Genomic DNA, 15,927 nt, shown 5'->3' with positions numbered 1-15,927 from the left:
ATATTTCTATAAAATATTTTTATCTGACCAACTTTATATTGCCAACATGAAATAATGATACTTACAGCACTGCAAAACATGAAAAGTAAATACTATACAGAACTAGATTCCAACTGAGAAAATCAACTTCACAAAAGACCATTTTACCTTAGTAGCAAGACTAAAGTCTTCCTCAAGTTTTGTAGGCTGTGAATTTTCAGTAGTCGGTTTGCCAAAAGGACTTTAGAGAAAAAAGATACAACATAAAGGAGCAAATTCATATATTTAAAAAGGAAATCTGCTAGTTCATATCTTGGTGCTCACTCCAAAAAAATGAGAAGAAAAAAACAAAATCTGGGGAAAGATCAGTCCTCAGTATATTAAATCATGTTTCTTGGTATAATTAAAATATGCCCTCTGTTTTTAAAAAATATTTTAGTTCACTATTTTTGACTCTACTTCCCGAACCTATAACATCCAAAGAACACTCACTCTTAGTTCCATAAAAAATAGTGACAGCCAATATAATTGGCATACCCTGAGAATAACTCATCCTCACAAACTGTCCTCAGTGATGAACTGAAAATGTATTTAATGGTTGACATAACTTTTGATATCTAAATTGGAACAACCTTGATAACCTAAAATGAGGAAGAAAGATACAGTTACCTTGTCCTTTATCCACTCTCTACCTCTGATTTAAAGACTAATCTGTGTCACAGGAAAATGACATTGTTTCTCAGCATAAAAACCACTTAAGAAGACCCTGTTGCTTCCCTTCACCCTAAAACACTACAGAGGGTGCCCTGAAATATTTGAAATGTTGAAAAGCTGAACCTACAAATGTCAAATCACAAATGTATATTTCTTATTGGGAATATTTTTCTCAACAAAAATTGAAACTTTAAAAATAATAAAATCTAACTACTTATTTTATACTTGTCCTTCCCTGTTCAGGGCTACATCAACTAGCAAAACCTTAAAAATCTTTGTACTTATTCCCAAGGAGAGAGACTGCTAGAAAAACTGAGTCCTGATAATTGGATTTCTCTAAGTACCATATATACACAGAGAGAAAGATCTGGAAGTGGGAGCCACTATATATAGTGAAAGCGTCTCACTTCCACATCTTTCTTCTGCAGGGCTTCATGGCAGTCTCCAACCTTTAAATATTCTATTTAAAGATTACTATCTGTGCTTTGATTAGCTGAATATTTAAAGGTTGGAGACTGCCATGAAGCCCTGCAGAAGATGTGGAAGTGAAACACACTTTCACTATATATAGTGGCACCCACTTCCAGATCTTTCTTTCTGTGTATACATGAAAAGATAAATTCAATAACCAGCCAAGAAGTTCTGTATTTACCTATTCCTGGAAAACAACTAAATGGAGTCTCAGTCAGCCATTCACCTCCACCATAAGCATGTTACCAGAAACCCAACTGAAGCTCCATGACTTATTTGATAGCCAATCTTACCCCTGCTTTACATGTACATGGTTACAACATCAGAGGCTTGGAAAAAGAGGCAAAGGGAAGGGGACACCTGCCTTGGGCCACAGATCTATGTAATTCAGCAACCTTCAATCTCCTAGCACTCAAGGGGCTCTAAGCCTCTCCCGTGAGATTTGGGGTGAAAGAACAGAATAGCACATTTCTATCTGATTTTACAGACTTTTCCCAGTGGCTCACTTTTTTTTTTAAATCTTTCCATAGAAACCTTGAAGCTTGTCCATTCTTCCAATTAAACAAACAAAAAAGCAGTGACCTATTCAGGACTTCTTTTGCACCATATTTAATATGCCTTTCTAGATAACTCCCAATGTCTACTGTGTTTGTTCTAATTTATCTTCATCAAACTTGTCATAAGATCCAACATTCTGATCTCTTTGGTAAAACCCTTACTCCTACCAATCCTGGGATTATTTCTCTTCAGACTTGGCCTTTCCCTGCTAATTCCCTTGTTACCTACTTCCACTGGGTTCTCCAGCTAATTCCATTCTTATCCTTTTCAATTTGTTTAATTAGACCCATTTCCTCTTCCTTTCTATTATTCAAACACTCACTTACATGGTGATATAAAAACAAGAGTAATGGGCTTTGAAATGAGTTTAAATATTACTTGTTACCTCCTATATTTAAATAGGTCACTTTGAGTTTCAGACTCTCCATCTGAACAACCATTTTTCCAGGATATTAAATACAAGTTTAAATATAAAAGTATTTTGATTAGTCTCCAAGAGTCCTTAAAATCCTAAAATTCCATGTACTTTTAATTTTACCTATAGAAAAATGGGGCTGGTAGAAAGCAATAAAGTAATAGAAGAAAAGAACACCAAGGAAAGCAGAGAAGAAAGTAATCAGGAAAAGATCATAGAAAAGTCATGGAAGAAGAAAAAAAGACTCTAGCAAAAAAAAAGAACAGTGCATGCAACTAGGCAGGGTACTGCTTTGAAGAAAAGCTAAGCTGGGAAGTCAGTAAACTGAGAAATCTATAAGAAATAGCCTCTAAATATGATTAACATATCTCTATGTAGATATTCTCCAATAAGAGTAAAATAATTCATCTATAGGATTTACCTGGTCTTGCTTATGAAACAAAAACCTATGTCTTGTCACCACAGCTAAGTCAGATCTGCTCTAAAAACTTTGATGATAAATCAAGGTACTGGTTACCACTCTAACTGTTAAACATGTTAGAACAAAGTCTTGGATTAACCAGTGTTCTAAGGGAAATCTCTAAAATGAGTTAACGTATAACAAAATGTGACTTTGTGAATTGATCCCATCTGGACCTATTCCTTGATCCTAGTGATACATAGGTCTCCATCAATCTATGCCGAGAGGGAAGAGAAGGGATTTGGGAGCAAGGTAGGCTGACGGCAAACTTAAAGGTCAGCTACTTTTTAGCTATGAAATCATAGGCTAATTAATCAACCTCTCTGAACCACATTTGCCTCATTAATACAAAGTAGGTGACAGTAGCACAGATGTTTTCCAAAGCTGTGTGATGACTATGTGAGATGATAAATATTAAGCACATAATACGTTGTCTAGCCCAGAGTAGAATACTCGACAGATAGTGGTCTCTTTTCTCTGTATTTTCTGACTTAACATATATATTTTAAAAAACAGCAAAGTCTTACCTGAATATAGACTCTACAGAACTCACATCCACTATTAAAGAAAAAAGTAAATACATTAAATCAACAAATATAAATAAAAGATACAGAATATTAAAAACATAAGAGGGCATCATGGCACATGCCTATAATCCCAGCTACTTTGAAGGTGAGGCAGGAGGATCATCTGAGGAGCTCAGGAGTCTGAAAGCAGCCTGGGAGACATAGCGAGACTTCAACTTAGTTTAAAAGAATCATGCACACTTTCATGCATAATTCAGGTCTTGGTTTAAAAAGCATAATACTCCAATGCTTTGTTACAAAGACTCAGATGATTTGTTATAAAGCATTTATTTGGGACCATACATCGAGACTATAGTGAAATTATTATTAAGTATACTATTATGAAATTAATGCATTAAGAATGTTTATTTCCCCTCTTTTATAGATCTCAAATGCAAGGAAAAACAGAATTTATCACAATTTGATATCTGCAAGTGAACTACAGTGTACAAAGAGTCATAATCCAAACAGAACCCTTTAAGACTGACAGAAAACTGTATTATTAGCAGAATTAGTATAAGAAGACAGTATCAACCTTAGAAAGTATAATTTTTTGATAAATGAACTTGGAGCAGTTAGAACAGAGTACACAGTAGTCTCTCTTTATCTGCTCTGTGTGTAGAAAGACACACAACGTGATTTCCCTCTGTTCTCACACCACCATCATTAAAACAGAAGACATCTGTGACCAAATGTTGGAGGATTTTCTCCACCAATAAATAAGCAACCAATTCTGTAGCAGAAACCAGCTGGTTGCCTCCTATTTAATTCCAACACTGTCTATCTAGAAATAGTCTCAGATCCCATAGTCTGAGGGCTCAGTCTCACAAGACTGCCCTCCCACACCGGTTGCAAATCTGGATCTCTGAAACATCTAACCATCTGGTTTCATGTTGGGGTCCTCACAACTTCGTCTTTGGGTTGGAATAACATGCTAGAGTGCCCCAAATCCTAAAGGAAACATACTTACCAGTTTATTATAAAGGGTATTATAAAGGAGACACATGAAGAGATGCATAGGGCAAGTTATAGGGGAAGGAACATGGAGCTTCCATGCCCTCCCAGGGCACATCTGCCTCCAAACACTTCCATACATTCAGCTTTCTGGCAGGTCTCTGATCCCAGTCCTTCTGGGTTCTTAAACAGCTTTACTACATAGGCATGAATGAAAAAATCTGTGGCCACTGGTAATCAATATAACCTTCAACTCGTCTCACCTCTAGGAGGTTGAGGGGTGGAGCTGAAAGTCCCAACACTCTAATCATGCCTTGTTCTTTTTTGTGACCAGCTCCTATCCTGAAGCTACCCAGGGATTGCCAGTCATCACTCAATTATTAGCATACAAAGACATCACTTAGGAGATTCTAAACATTTTATGAGTTGTATGCCACAAAACAGTGTTGAAGACCAAACATATATTTCAAAATATAATATCCATGGTTTTGATTTCTGTAATTTCAGTTACTCATGGTCAACCATAGTCCAAAAATATTAAATGGGGAATTCCAGAAATATATAAATCATAAGTTCTAAATAAGGTGTCATTCTAAGGAGTATGATGAAATATTAAGACATGCTGTTCCATCTCACCCAGGTCATGAATCATCCCTTTGTATAAGCTAACTGCCCATTAGTCATCAAAATCCCAACCATCAACATTATCATCGCTCAATGATCCAGGGTCACGTGAAGCAGATGATCCTCCTTCTGATGTGTAGTCAGATAGCCAGAAATAATTAGTAGCCTAACACCACATGACAGCCCCTACCTCATTCACCTGACTTCATCTCATCACACAGGCATTATATCATCTCACAATCATCACACGAACAAGAAGGGTGAGTACAATACAAGACACTTTGAGAGACCACATTCACCTAACTTTGAATACAATATGTTGTTATTGTTTTATTATGACTTATTGTTAACTCTCACTGTGCCTAATTTATGAATTAAACTTTATCATAAATATGCACATATTTAAAAAAACATGGATGTATAGGGTTCCATACTATCCACAGTTTCAGACATCCAGTGGGTGTCTTAGAAAATACTCCCCATGGATAAGGGTGAATTACTGTACGTGTGTATGTCTGTGTGTGTGTGTGTGTTGTGTGTGTGAGAGAGAGAGGGAGAGAGAGAGAGAATACAGATCTCCACTCTCCACAAGAAGCACATAAAAAAGACAGCACTTTTCCTTATACAAGACCCTTAGGTTTTGACAATTCTGGAAAAATACTGGCATGCATACTCCCCAGTCTAGACAATTTTCCAGACCCTGGGTATGTTGACTGCTTCAGTTGCAAAGCGTTAGGTAGGATCTTGGGAGATTTCTTCTTGGACACCAGAAATATTAACCACATCAACAGTGTACCTAACAACTCTAAAATAATTCTTTTGAACAGATTATCACTGCAGAACTTGTAAGTTAACTCCAATTGACTTTTCAGTAATCGCACTGCTTGAAATTCTCACATTTAAAAGAAATTTGCAACATCATTTTCTCTCACTCCTCTCCTACTTTTCATTAGCCACTGTTCAGTCTCCTTTACGAAGTCCTTTGACTCTGTGAAATGTTGATATTTCCAGGGTTTTGTCAATGGCTTTCCTCTTATTCTACATCTTCTGCATCATGGATATACTCATTGAGATCTATGGCTTTGTCTAAAAATTATAATAAAATTATTCTAAGCCTGCATCTCCAACCAGAGTTCTATCTCCAGCTAGAAATACCTATAATAATCCAATTACCTACTGAAAATATCCCACATAAATGTTTCATTGAACTCAATATGTGAAGAAAATTGGCCGGGCGCGGTGGCTCAAGCCTGTAATCCCAGCACTTTGGGAGGCCGAGACGGGCGGATCACGAGGTCAGGAGATCGAGACCATCCTGGCTAACACGGTGAAACCCTGTCTCTACTAAAAACACAAAAAACTAGCCGGGCGAGGTGGCGGGCGCCTGTAGTCCTCGCTACTCGGGAGGCTGAGGCAGGAGAATGGCGTAAACCCGGGAGGCGGAGCTTGCAGTGAGCTGAGATCCGGCCACTGCACTCCAGCCCGGGCGACAGAGCAAGACTCCGTCTCAAAAAAAAAAAAAAAAAAAAAAAAAAAAAGAAAATTGTTGGTCTGCCCCATGATTGTTTGCACTTTTCTGTTGACCTGACAATTTCTGACTCCTTCCCCATGAGCATTCCCCATGTGGAAACTTATGAATGACCTGAGATTTTTTCTCTCCCCTAGCTTTTTAAACTCAATAATCAGTAAATCATATTAACTGTACCTCTTTTCTGCATTTGCTTTATTTTTCCATTCCCACTGGAAATACAAACTTATTTATTTTATATTTATATTTCCTAGTTAGACATGGCCCCTTAACTGATGGCTTTCACAGGGAAAAAGAAACCCTACCTGTAGGGGATCGGATAAAGTGGTTAGAAAAATTATAAAGATAGTTATAGGAAATAGATACGAACCTTCTTGGAAGGCCGGTGGGGTTGCATAGCTTCAGTAAATGATTTGGCTGAAAGTCGCCTAATCCTCTTTACTTTGAGTTGATAGCAATATAGCAAACATCTAGGGAATGTGGCGGAGTTTATCCAAATAACTTGTTTACTCACGTGGTCCTAAGACCAAACTTTGATCATCCGAGGGTGCATGATTGCTCTGTACTGGGGGTCAGCAATGTAAATTACACTCTAGTGGTGTTTACTCGAGATCTTTGTCATTTACTCTGTACTAAATAATGCGAACTCTGCCACCTCATCGAGCCAACAATGCAGACTCAGGCAGCAGAGCCCCTGAGCCGCACTGACAGGCAAAATATCTATTTCAGTGTAGGTCTCTCATCCCTTGCTAGGTCAGGTTCCACAGGATGGAACCCGCAGGTGGTGCCCCGCAAGATGAATGCTGCAAAAGGATCACGACGGACCACTCAAAAATGAAGGTGAAAAGGACTGCGCAGTAAGTGAGTCAGTAAGTCATTGGTGCCCACTCGGGATTTTCAAGTTCCGGGAGAATTGTTCAGGCTAGGGTTTCATCATGGGACAACAATTATCAGCAGAAACAGTATATAAAAGTATTGAAAAAGCTGCTTAAAGTTAGTGGAGCCTCGGTACCGCAGGCTCAATTAAGGGACCTAATGCAAACTGTTGTATTCCATAACCCATGGTTATGGGATTCCAAATTCAGCTCACCAAATGGTTTTTAGACAAAGTTTTATTGGAGTACAATCATGCCTATTTCCTCACACACTATCTATGACTGCTTTCCTGCTACAATGGCAGAGTTGGAAAGCTGTGATAGAGACCACATCACCTAACATATTTCCTGTTTGGCCCTTTACAGGACAAGTTTGCAAATCTCTGGTTTGTACCATGACCAGTATGCCCTAATACTTTAATCTAATCTTGGGACGCCGCTGCTCAAACAATTCCAATGAATCCCTGCAGAAAACATTGCTGGCTTCCTACACATAACCATTATTTATTCTTTCTTGCTACAGAAACACAAGTTAATTTATATATTTATTATCCCATTACTCCCATCTCATCTACAAAACAAGAAATGATTCTAAGCTAATCACACTAATCACATTTGCTTTTCTAGTGACTGGTACAAATGAGTATTTGTACTTGGGATGTTGATTCAGGAGAAATACTTGAGTCTGGGAGGCAGAGGTGGTAGTGAGCTGAGATCACGCCATTGCACTCCAGCAGGAGCGAAAGAGTGAAACTCTGTCTCCAAAAAGATAAACATTTAAAATGTATTCCTGTATGTTAAATATTTTCACTTTAATTTTTAACATTAATTGAAGCAGTAAATACTCCCACTTCAATAAAAGCTCTCTGATACAAGCTGTCATTTAATGTTGACTTTAGGTGGCTATGAAAGACAGCCTAATTAAATGCTTTTAGAGTTAAAATGACAAACTATGAGGCCTTAAATCAAAGTGGAGCTAATTGTATTAAGCACAACTGAAACATATGATAAGTAAACAAAAAAGGAAGTTCCAATATAATATGTACAGTACAATAAGACAAGAAAACAAATTCTACATAAGTCTATAACCGCACACATACGTTGAGAATTTTTGTTTTTTTGTTTGCTTTTTGAGATGGAATCTCACTCTGTCACTCAGGCTAAAGTGGCACAACCTCAGCTCACTGTAACTTCTGCCTCCTAGGTTCAAGTGATTCTCCTGCCTCAGCCTCCAGAGTAGCTGAGATTACAGGCACCCACCACCACAACTGGCTATTTTTTGTTATTGTTAGTAGAGATGGGGAATCACTATGTTGACCAGGCTGGTTTGGGACTCCTGACCTTAAGTTACTTGCCTGCCTTGGTCTCCCAAAATGCTAGGATTACAGGTATGTGCCACTGTGCACAGCCTGTTGTAAAATGTTTTAAACATGCATGGAAATGACAACAAAAAACTAGTTCAGGCTGTTTTGTACCTCTAGGCAATTAATTACAGTAGCATAAAAAGATACCAAGGCCAAATGCTTTGGAGTCACTCTTCTAAAACACTGTGTAGCAAAGAGTCATCAAGGAATGATTGCTTGATTTACTTTTTAATATTATAAGTCACACTCACACACACATTCAGTCAGCTAATTAAAAAAAAAACAAACTGATTTTCTTTAGATTCTCAGAGTGACAACACTCACAACTGTCATGTCAGCAAGTGAAATTTTCCTCTAGGTAAATATCAGAATTCCAATCAGTATTTGAACCACTGCAAATATTTGACAGTCTTAAATTTCACCTGCCTTGAAACCAAGCACATACAGAAATTGCAAGTTGGAAACTTTATACTATCAGGACATTAAAGTAGAACCACATGAAGTAAAGCAGATTTTTTTTTTTTTTAAATTTCTAAATCTTATGCTTGTAAATGGCATTTTTTCAAACATAAATACTAACATTGGCATTATTTGTATCAAATTTTCCCATCAAATTTTGAAAAGAAAACAACATTGGGAATAAAAAGGCTTTCAGCATTTCAAATATTTTAATATTCTTCTTTCCAGAGTAAAACTAAAATTACAAAATTTACCTGCTTTGAATGTTTGTATATCCTTCACTTCTAAGGCTTTATTTGGAATAGAAACTTTCATTTCACAAGTAGGCTAAAGGGTTTGGAAACAAAATAATTAATATATAATGTATACTTCATAAAATATGTAGTTAATACTCAAGATAAAAATATAAAAGGTATTACCTTCAGAAGACCATCTTTATGAGGAGACTCTAAAAGAAAAGGAACGTATATAATTGATTATGTGCAAGCCTGTCAAAGCCTACCAAACATTCATACAGTGTGAATATGAAGATGAATCCTCATGCTTGGATTGAAAAGGGATTACACTAAGTTTTGGATTCTTTTGGGTGATGGTATTTGTTAACATGCCTACTTGACAGAAATATACCTAAGAAAATTTCAAAAATAGATTTCACCAAACATGCTGTGAAGATTTCAACAGTGAAAATATATTTAAAGTGACAATAACTAAAGCACAAAAATCCTAATAGAAGTAAGAGTAAGCTGCTGTATAAGGAAAGAAGTTGTATTCAATAAGATGACCAAGTCATGCCCCCACCACCCCCCAACAAAAATAAATACCCAAGATAATGGTAGAATGCAATATTATATTGTTAAGGAAACACATCAGAATCACTTATGTCAATATACTACATGTAGCTATTATGTTTTTCAATTTGTCCTGTAATTTAGGAATTGCAAAGCTGTGATGAGAGTTCAAAAGTACAATTTACTTATCATTACAGAGAATGTTCTAAATTTATCAGCATATCTACATATAGAATAAAAGTTAATAAACATATTCATTTTTGTATCTCTGTGAAATACAAGTATTTTTACATTGATGGGGTTCTCTAACTTAGTTCTCTTAAAATTTCCTGATCCACTTATACAAAAAGGTTCAAGCACACCCATTAACAAACCAATACAGGTCAGGTGCAGTGGCTCATGCCTGTAACTCCAGCACTTTGTAAGGCTAAGGAGGGCGGATCTCTTGAGGCCAGGAGTTCTAAACCAGCCTGGACAAAATAGCGAAACCCAGTCTCCACTAAAAATACAAAAATCAGCCAGGTATGGTGGCACATGCCTGTATTCCCAGCTACATGGGAGTCTGAGGTATGAGAATCACTTGAACCCAGGAGGCAGAGGTTGCACTGAGCCAAGATCATGAAACTGCACACTAGCCTGGATGACAGAGCAAGACACTGTCTCAATAAAAGAAAAAAAAAAAGAATTCTAATGCACATGTACCCTAGAACTCAAAGTATAATAATAATAATAATAATAATAATAATAATAAAAGAAATAAAATAAGGTCCAAAGTTCAAAAGAAAAAAAAAAAAAAAAAGAAAGTATCAAAAACTAGAAGTAAATTTCCAGAGGCTTTTTACATATCATTAACCTGTGTATTTCAATGTTAGAATAATGGTTATTGAAAATAACAGTTTTAGTGTTCAAGGAATGAATATTACAATTGTTTTGTTTCTAAAACTAATTCTATCTGTTCTACCATGTGAGTTATTAAACTACTGTTATGAAAAAATTCTTATAGAAAACTTAGCTTCAAGAAAAAGCAGCCATCTCTTTGATATAGAAATATATCTCATTTCATCAAATAATATGAATAAAACATGTTTAATCTCTCATTTTTCTCTACTTTTTTATTTTTTTAAGTATGACACACTTTAGTACATTTAGAAATACCAACTACATATGTGGTTTTCATTGAGAGATAATTGATCAATAATTAAGACACTTCAGGGATATAAACTCTCTAAAACACACAAAATTTATGTCTACCCATTTGAAGGCTAAATATGCATGACCATATTGCATGTATGTGTTTTAGAAAAAAAGTGTTTAAAATTGTATTCAATACACTTTAAACAAAAACCTGCTTTAATTACAATGAGAAGGTCCTTCTCGATTCATTAATATCTTTAAAATTTACTTCTGAAGCAGTGAAGAAACCTTAGAAATTCATATATAAGAAATGATACCATTAATTCATCTGCTTGTTTTAGGTAAAAATTTGATAAATGTACATCCTCACTAAGTGCAAAGAAAGCAGAGTGTCATGAGACAGGAAATGAATACGTAACCAAAATATTTTCCCTTATAAAGACAATAGCTGTCTTTAAACTTTCTAACACAAGATAAAAAAGCAAAACACAAACAGATGAAACATTAAGGGCTATCTCATCATCAAGGAACCATTTATCACTTGGCACTTAAGAATCCCATGTATGGTTGAAAACTGGTTCTAAATGGTGATCTGATAATCCCTGAAGTTCAAAATCCATGCAGAGGAACCAGGTAGGGAAATACTACCATAGTTATTTTTTTGTTACTTTTATTTTTATAAAGGGGTACACTGGAGTTTTTAGAGTCAGGACAGGTCACATGGCATGGCTCTAAAGATTAGTGAGCCACATTTATAATGGCTATTGAAATGTATGGCTGTGCATACTTGTATTTTGAGTACTGAGTACTTCACTTTTAATTTCTAATATAGCATGAAGTAGGACATACGCTTTAACAAAGGCTTGTTAACACCTGTAATTATATTTACGTTGCTTTTTAGTCACCATGAAGAGAGTCTAATTAAATGTGGTGCAAAGTAAAAATGCACACTATGAATTTTTTTCTTTTTTTTTAGATGGAGTCTTGCCCTGTGGCCCAGGCTGAAGTGCAGTGCTGTAGTCTGGGCTCACTGCAAGCCATGCCTCCTGGGTTCACGCCATTCTCCTGCCTCAGCCTCCCGAATAGTTGGGACTACAGGCGCCCACCACTATGCCCGGCTAATTTTTTGTATTTTTACTAGAGATGGGGTTTCACCATGTTAGCCAGGATGGTCTCGATCTCCTGACCTCGTGATCCGCCCACCTCAGCCTCCCAATGTACTGGGATTACAAACGTTAGCCAACGCGCACAGCCTGAAATCTTAAAATAAATGAAAAATGAGCTAATCACTGAACAAAAAATAAAAAGTTGCTATAGAATGACAAGAACATTGTACAACCATTTATGAATAATTTTTGCAAAAAGTGTTAATACCAATATGCATATGCTCAGTGATGAGGAGAGAAGTGATCTTGAATCAGAGGAGCAAATCATGACACTGAGAAAATAAATGCAAAAGCTGAACGTTGAATGCTACACCAGGTGTCTTTAATGCAATACATTATAATAATTTATATCGCCGGGCGCGGTGGCTCAAGCCTGTAATCCCAGCACTTTGGGAGGGCGAGGTGGGAGGATCACGAGGTCAGGAGATCGAGACCACCCTGGCTAACCCGGTGAAACCCCGTTTCTACTAAAAAATACAAAAAACTAGCTGCGCGAGGCGGCGGGCGCCTGTAGTCCCAGCTACTCGGGAGGCTGAGGCAGGAGAATGGCGTAAACCCGGGAGGCGGAGCTTGCAGTGAGCCTAGATCCGGCCACTGCACTCCAGCCTGGGCGACAGAGCGAGACTCCATCTCAAAAATAATAATAATAGTAATAGTGATAATTTATATCATTACATTACAAACATTCATCATGTTCTTTAATATGCCCTGTCATTGAGAAAGTACACAGTTTGAATGAGAGTTCAGCTGAATGTAGAATTAACATCTCATCAGTGAAAATGTTATGAATTAATCAGCTTGGATATATACTTATGGCATAATACTAAACATAAATATTCATTGATTTTCATACCCATATGGTATAATAGTATGCCAACATTTTTGTAATTTATAGCTTAGCCATCTCAGTATTTCTTGATCCACTCATGGAGGAAAATGTACAAACCTCATCAAGAATAGCAAATTTAATAAGCTTTCAATATTGATATATTTGTTTTTAATTTATTTGCAACAGACTTGTTAAATATTAATAACATTTTCTATGTAAAAATCAGCATAATACCTATGAATAACAATAACTTAAGTATTCAAGTCATAAATTCAGAATTTTATGGTTTCTTAAATTAGTCTGGCTTGGTGTATCATGTTATTCTCTAATGAATTTTTATAAAATGGCAATTTTACCAACACAATTTGCTTCCTTAACAATAATGCCAAGCCAAGGTTCTTACATTCAAGCATCTCTTATTCAAATTGCAAATATCAACAAAATATATACATATATATATTTGATGCCTCATATTAATAAAGAAAATTAATGAGACACTGAGGTTTAGTCCAGTTCTACTAACCCTCATGATTCCAGTCGTCTCCGGCGCACCAACACTCTAACATTCTGCAGTAAAAATATTCTAAATGCTTCTGAAGTGAGTTCACTCAATTTTCCTTCATAGAAAAATCCAAAATAATCTAACTGACTTCTCTCTTGTCCCCTGCTTCCTGTCTCACAATCTCTCCTCTTTAGTAAAAATAATCTCTAGACTTGTGCTCTTGATTCTTCCCATTCAACACCTGTTAAACTTCTTTTCCCCACTCTTTCCTTTGTCTTTGTTTAGTGGTAATATCTTCCTTCTATCATTTCTATTGTGTTGCCCCTTCCTTCTTCACCTCTGGCTCAAAATACACTCAAAAATAAGATCAACATAATCCTTTCCCCTGACCTGTTTCCACTGCAACCTTCTACCCAATTGCTCCTCTTCCACATTTTTCCCAAGAATGGCCTCTCCTCTTGCTACTCAGAGCAAGGTCCAAGGACAACCAGCATCAGCATCACCTGAGAACTTACTAAACATGCAGAATCCCAAGTTGGCTGAATCACAGTGTGAATTGTTAACAAGGTTTCCAGCTGATTTTCTATGAAAACTTCTGGTACATATGGATTGTATATGACAAATAATATACATGTGTGGCCGTGCACATATGCTTACTCTCACCTACTGCAAATAGAACACAGTTCTCCATGGTCAAGTGCTTCCATCCCTAATGGCTTCCCACCAGTGAGAAATACAGGAAAAATCAGAATACCTTTGCTGTAATTCTCTGGTAAATTTTGGTACTAGAAGGACACTTTTTATTCTTCCCAAATTTCTAACCATACCCAATCTCTTTGTAAAGAATCATTTCATTTTATCATCCTCCATTATATAAACATGCTTCCTGTTCCTTCATGTACTCTCTGTACACTCTGTCTCTCTCAGTCTTCATTTCCTCTTTTACTACTTTCTTCTTTCCTATTTTCTTATTTTCCTCAGGTCTTGGAATATCTTGAATTCGAACTAGTAATTCAGCTCCGTTTCAGCACTCTCAATATAGTCTGTTGCCAACACCTGATAAGACATATAACTTTTCACCATTTCACTTCTCTTTTTTTCCGTGCTTTGCATTTAGGAGGTAATTCTCTTTGACTATTAGAGGATATCCTTCCTCATCAGTTTAGAGAAATATTTGGTCAAATGACTTTTTCAATAAAAAATGGTTCTTACCTTCTAATTTTCCACTTATCGTATGGAGTTCTTTTTGAGGTGTAGCCTTCGGTAAACACACACCCTTCTGTGAAACAGTCTCACGGACACTCTGTTAAAAGCAATATCAGTAAACAATTTCAATGGAAAAATCCTAATAATAGCAAGTATCAAAATTTCCTAATTAAAATCTTTTTAAAAAAATTTCACTATGAGGCAGTAATCTACCTAGCACATAGATTTTCTATGAAGTGTATCCTGAAAAATATCAAAAATAATTGGGGTGGCATATGCAGATGTGAGAAGATAAAGTCTAAGCCTCTGATTTTATGTTTTCATATCATGCAATACTAATATTAAAAAAACATTGATAATACACAGTACCTCTAAATCCCAAGAATTTTCTTCCTCTTCCTTTTGTTTGGTTTCTGATGGGATCATCCGATCTATAAAAGGTTAATAACAGATACATTCATGAGAACATTTCTCTACTATAAATTTTAAAAACATATACAATTCTTTCATTAATTAATCTGTGGTTTTTCCTCTGTAGCCCGTATATTCTTTTTATCGATTACAATCACTACTTCTGTAGTCAATCCATCAGAGTTGAAATCTGAGTGTCTGAAAATTAACATTATATCATTCATTAGAATGCAGAAAAATAGAAAACTGATTAACTTGCATGAAGTATTTCCTCACAAAGCAGTCATACCCTCTTCTCCCATGAAACACTGTATGTCCTATATTTGCTGTTCATTCAGAAAACTTTTCTATTACCTATCATCTCTCATTTCTTTGTAAATTTTTATTTTGTAGTATGTCTTAGCTCAATTGACTCAGCAATCTCTATTACACGGTTCGACAAAAAAGATGATTTATCAACGAATAAGGTTTTTTAGGAATATTAACTTTTTGATGTTAGTAAACTATATGTCCAACCCTTTTACATTTCGATATGCCATGATAGCATATTGCGTGTGTTTTGGCTGTGTATATGTTTTAGGAATATAAGCTTAAAAATCTTTTATTGCAAATAAATTAAAAACTGCTTTAATTACAACGACACAGTTCTTCCCTAATGCAGCAATACCTTCAGAGTCAGGTTGTGACACCTTGGAGAAACATCAGAAATGTATAGGAAACAGTAATTGCCTTAAGTAACCTAATGTTCCCACATATTATAGGATAAAAATCAAGGCCCACACAAGACTTGAGCTCTCAGGCCCATGAGACAGAAAATGAATTTGTACCAAAAATAACTCAGAGCAAATCCAAGGACCATCCGCATCAGCATCATCTGAGAACTTATTAAAAATGCAGAATCCCAAGTCGGCTGAATCACAGTGT

At 36.2% G+C, this 15,927-nt stretch overlaps 1 protein-coding gene and 1 long non-coding RNA gene across 2 annotated transcripts in view; one reads left to right on the top strand and one right to left on the bottom strand.

Annotated features, from left to right (window-relative positions):
• The window catches only part of LOC103215795 (uncharacterized), a 126,496-nt gene that overhangs the window by 49,186 nt on the left and 61,383 nt on the right, over positions 1-15,927 (bottom strand). Inside the window, 6 exon segments of the mRNA XM_073014106.1 lie at positions 3,125-3,155; positions 6,780-6,834; positions 9,222-9,294; positions 9,387-9,415; positions 14,599-14,689; positions 14,962-15,023. Coding sequence (XP_072870207.1) covers positions 3,125-3,155; positions 6,780-6,834; positions 9,222-9,294; positions 9,387-9,415; positions 14,599-14,689; positions 14,962-15,023 — 341 coding nt within the window.
• The window catches only part of LOC140711203 (uncharacterized), a 53,771-nt gene continuing 49,254 nt past the window's right edge, over positions 11,411-15,927 (top strand). Inside the window, exon 1 of the long non-coding RNA XR_012092364.1 lies at positions 11,411-11,522. This is a non-coding gene — a long non-coding RNA (uncharacterized lncRNA). The remainder of the gene's footprint in view (positions 11,523-15,927) is intronic.

Source organism: Chlorocebus sabaeus, unplaced genomic scaffold (assembly GCF_047675955.1).
Source record: "Chlorocebus sabaeus isolate Y175 unplaced genomic scaffold, mChlSab1.0.hap1 unalloc_scaffold_285, whole genome shotgun sequence".
Taxonomy (NCBI): Eukaryota; Metazoa; Chordata; class Mammalia; order Primates; family Cercopithecidae; genus Chlorocebus; species Chlorocebus sabaeus.
Note: the sequence above shows the minus strand (reverse complement) of the source record. Positions and strands in the feature narration are given on the sequence as shown.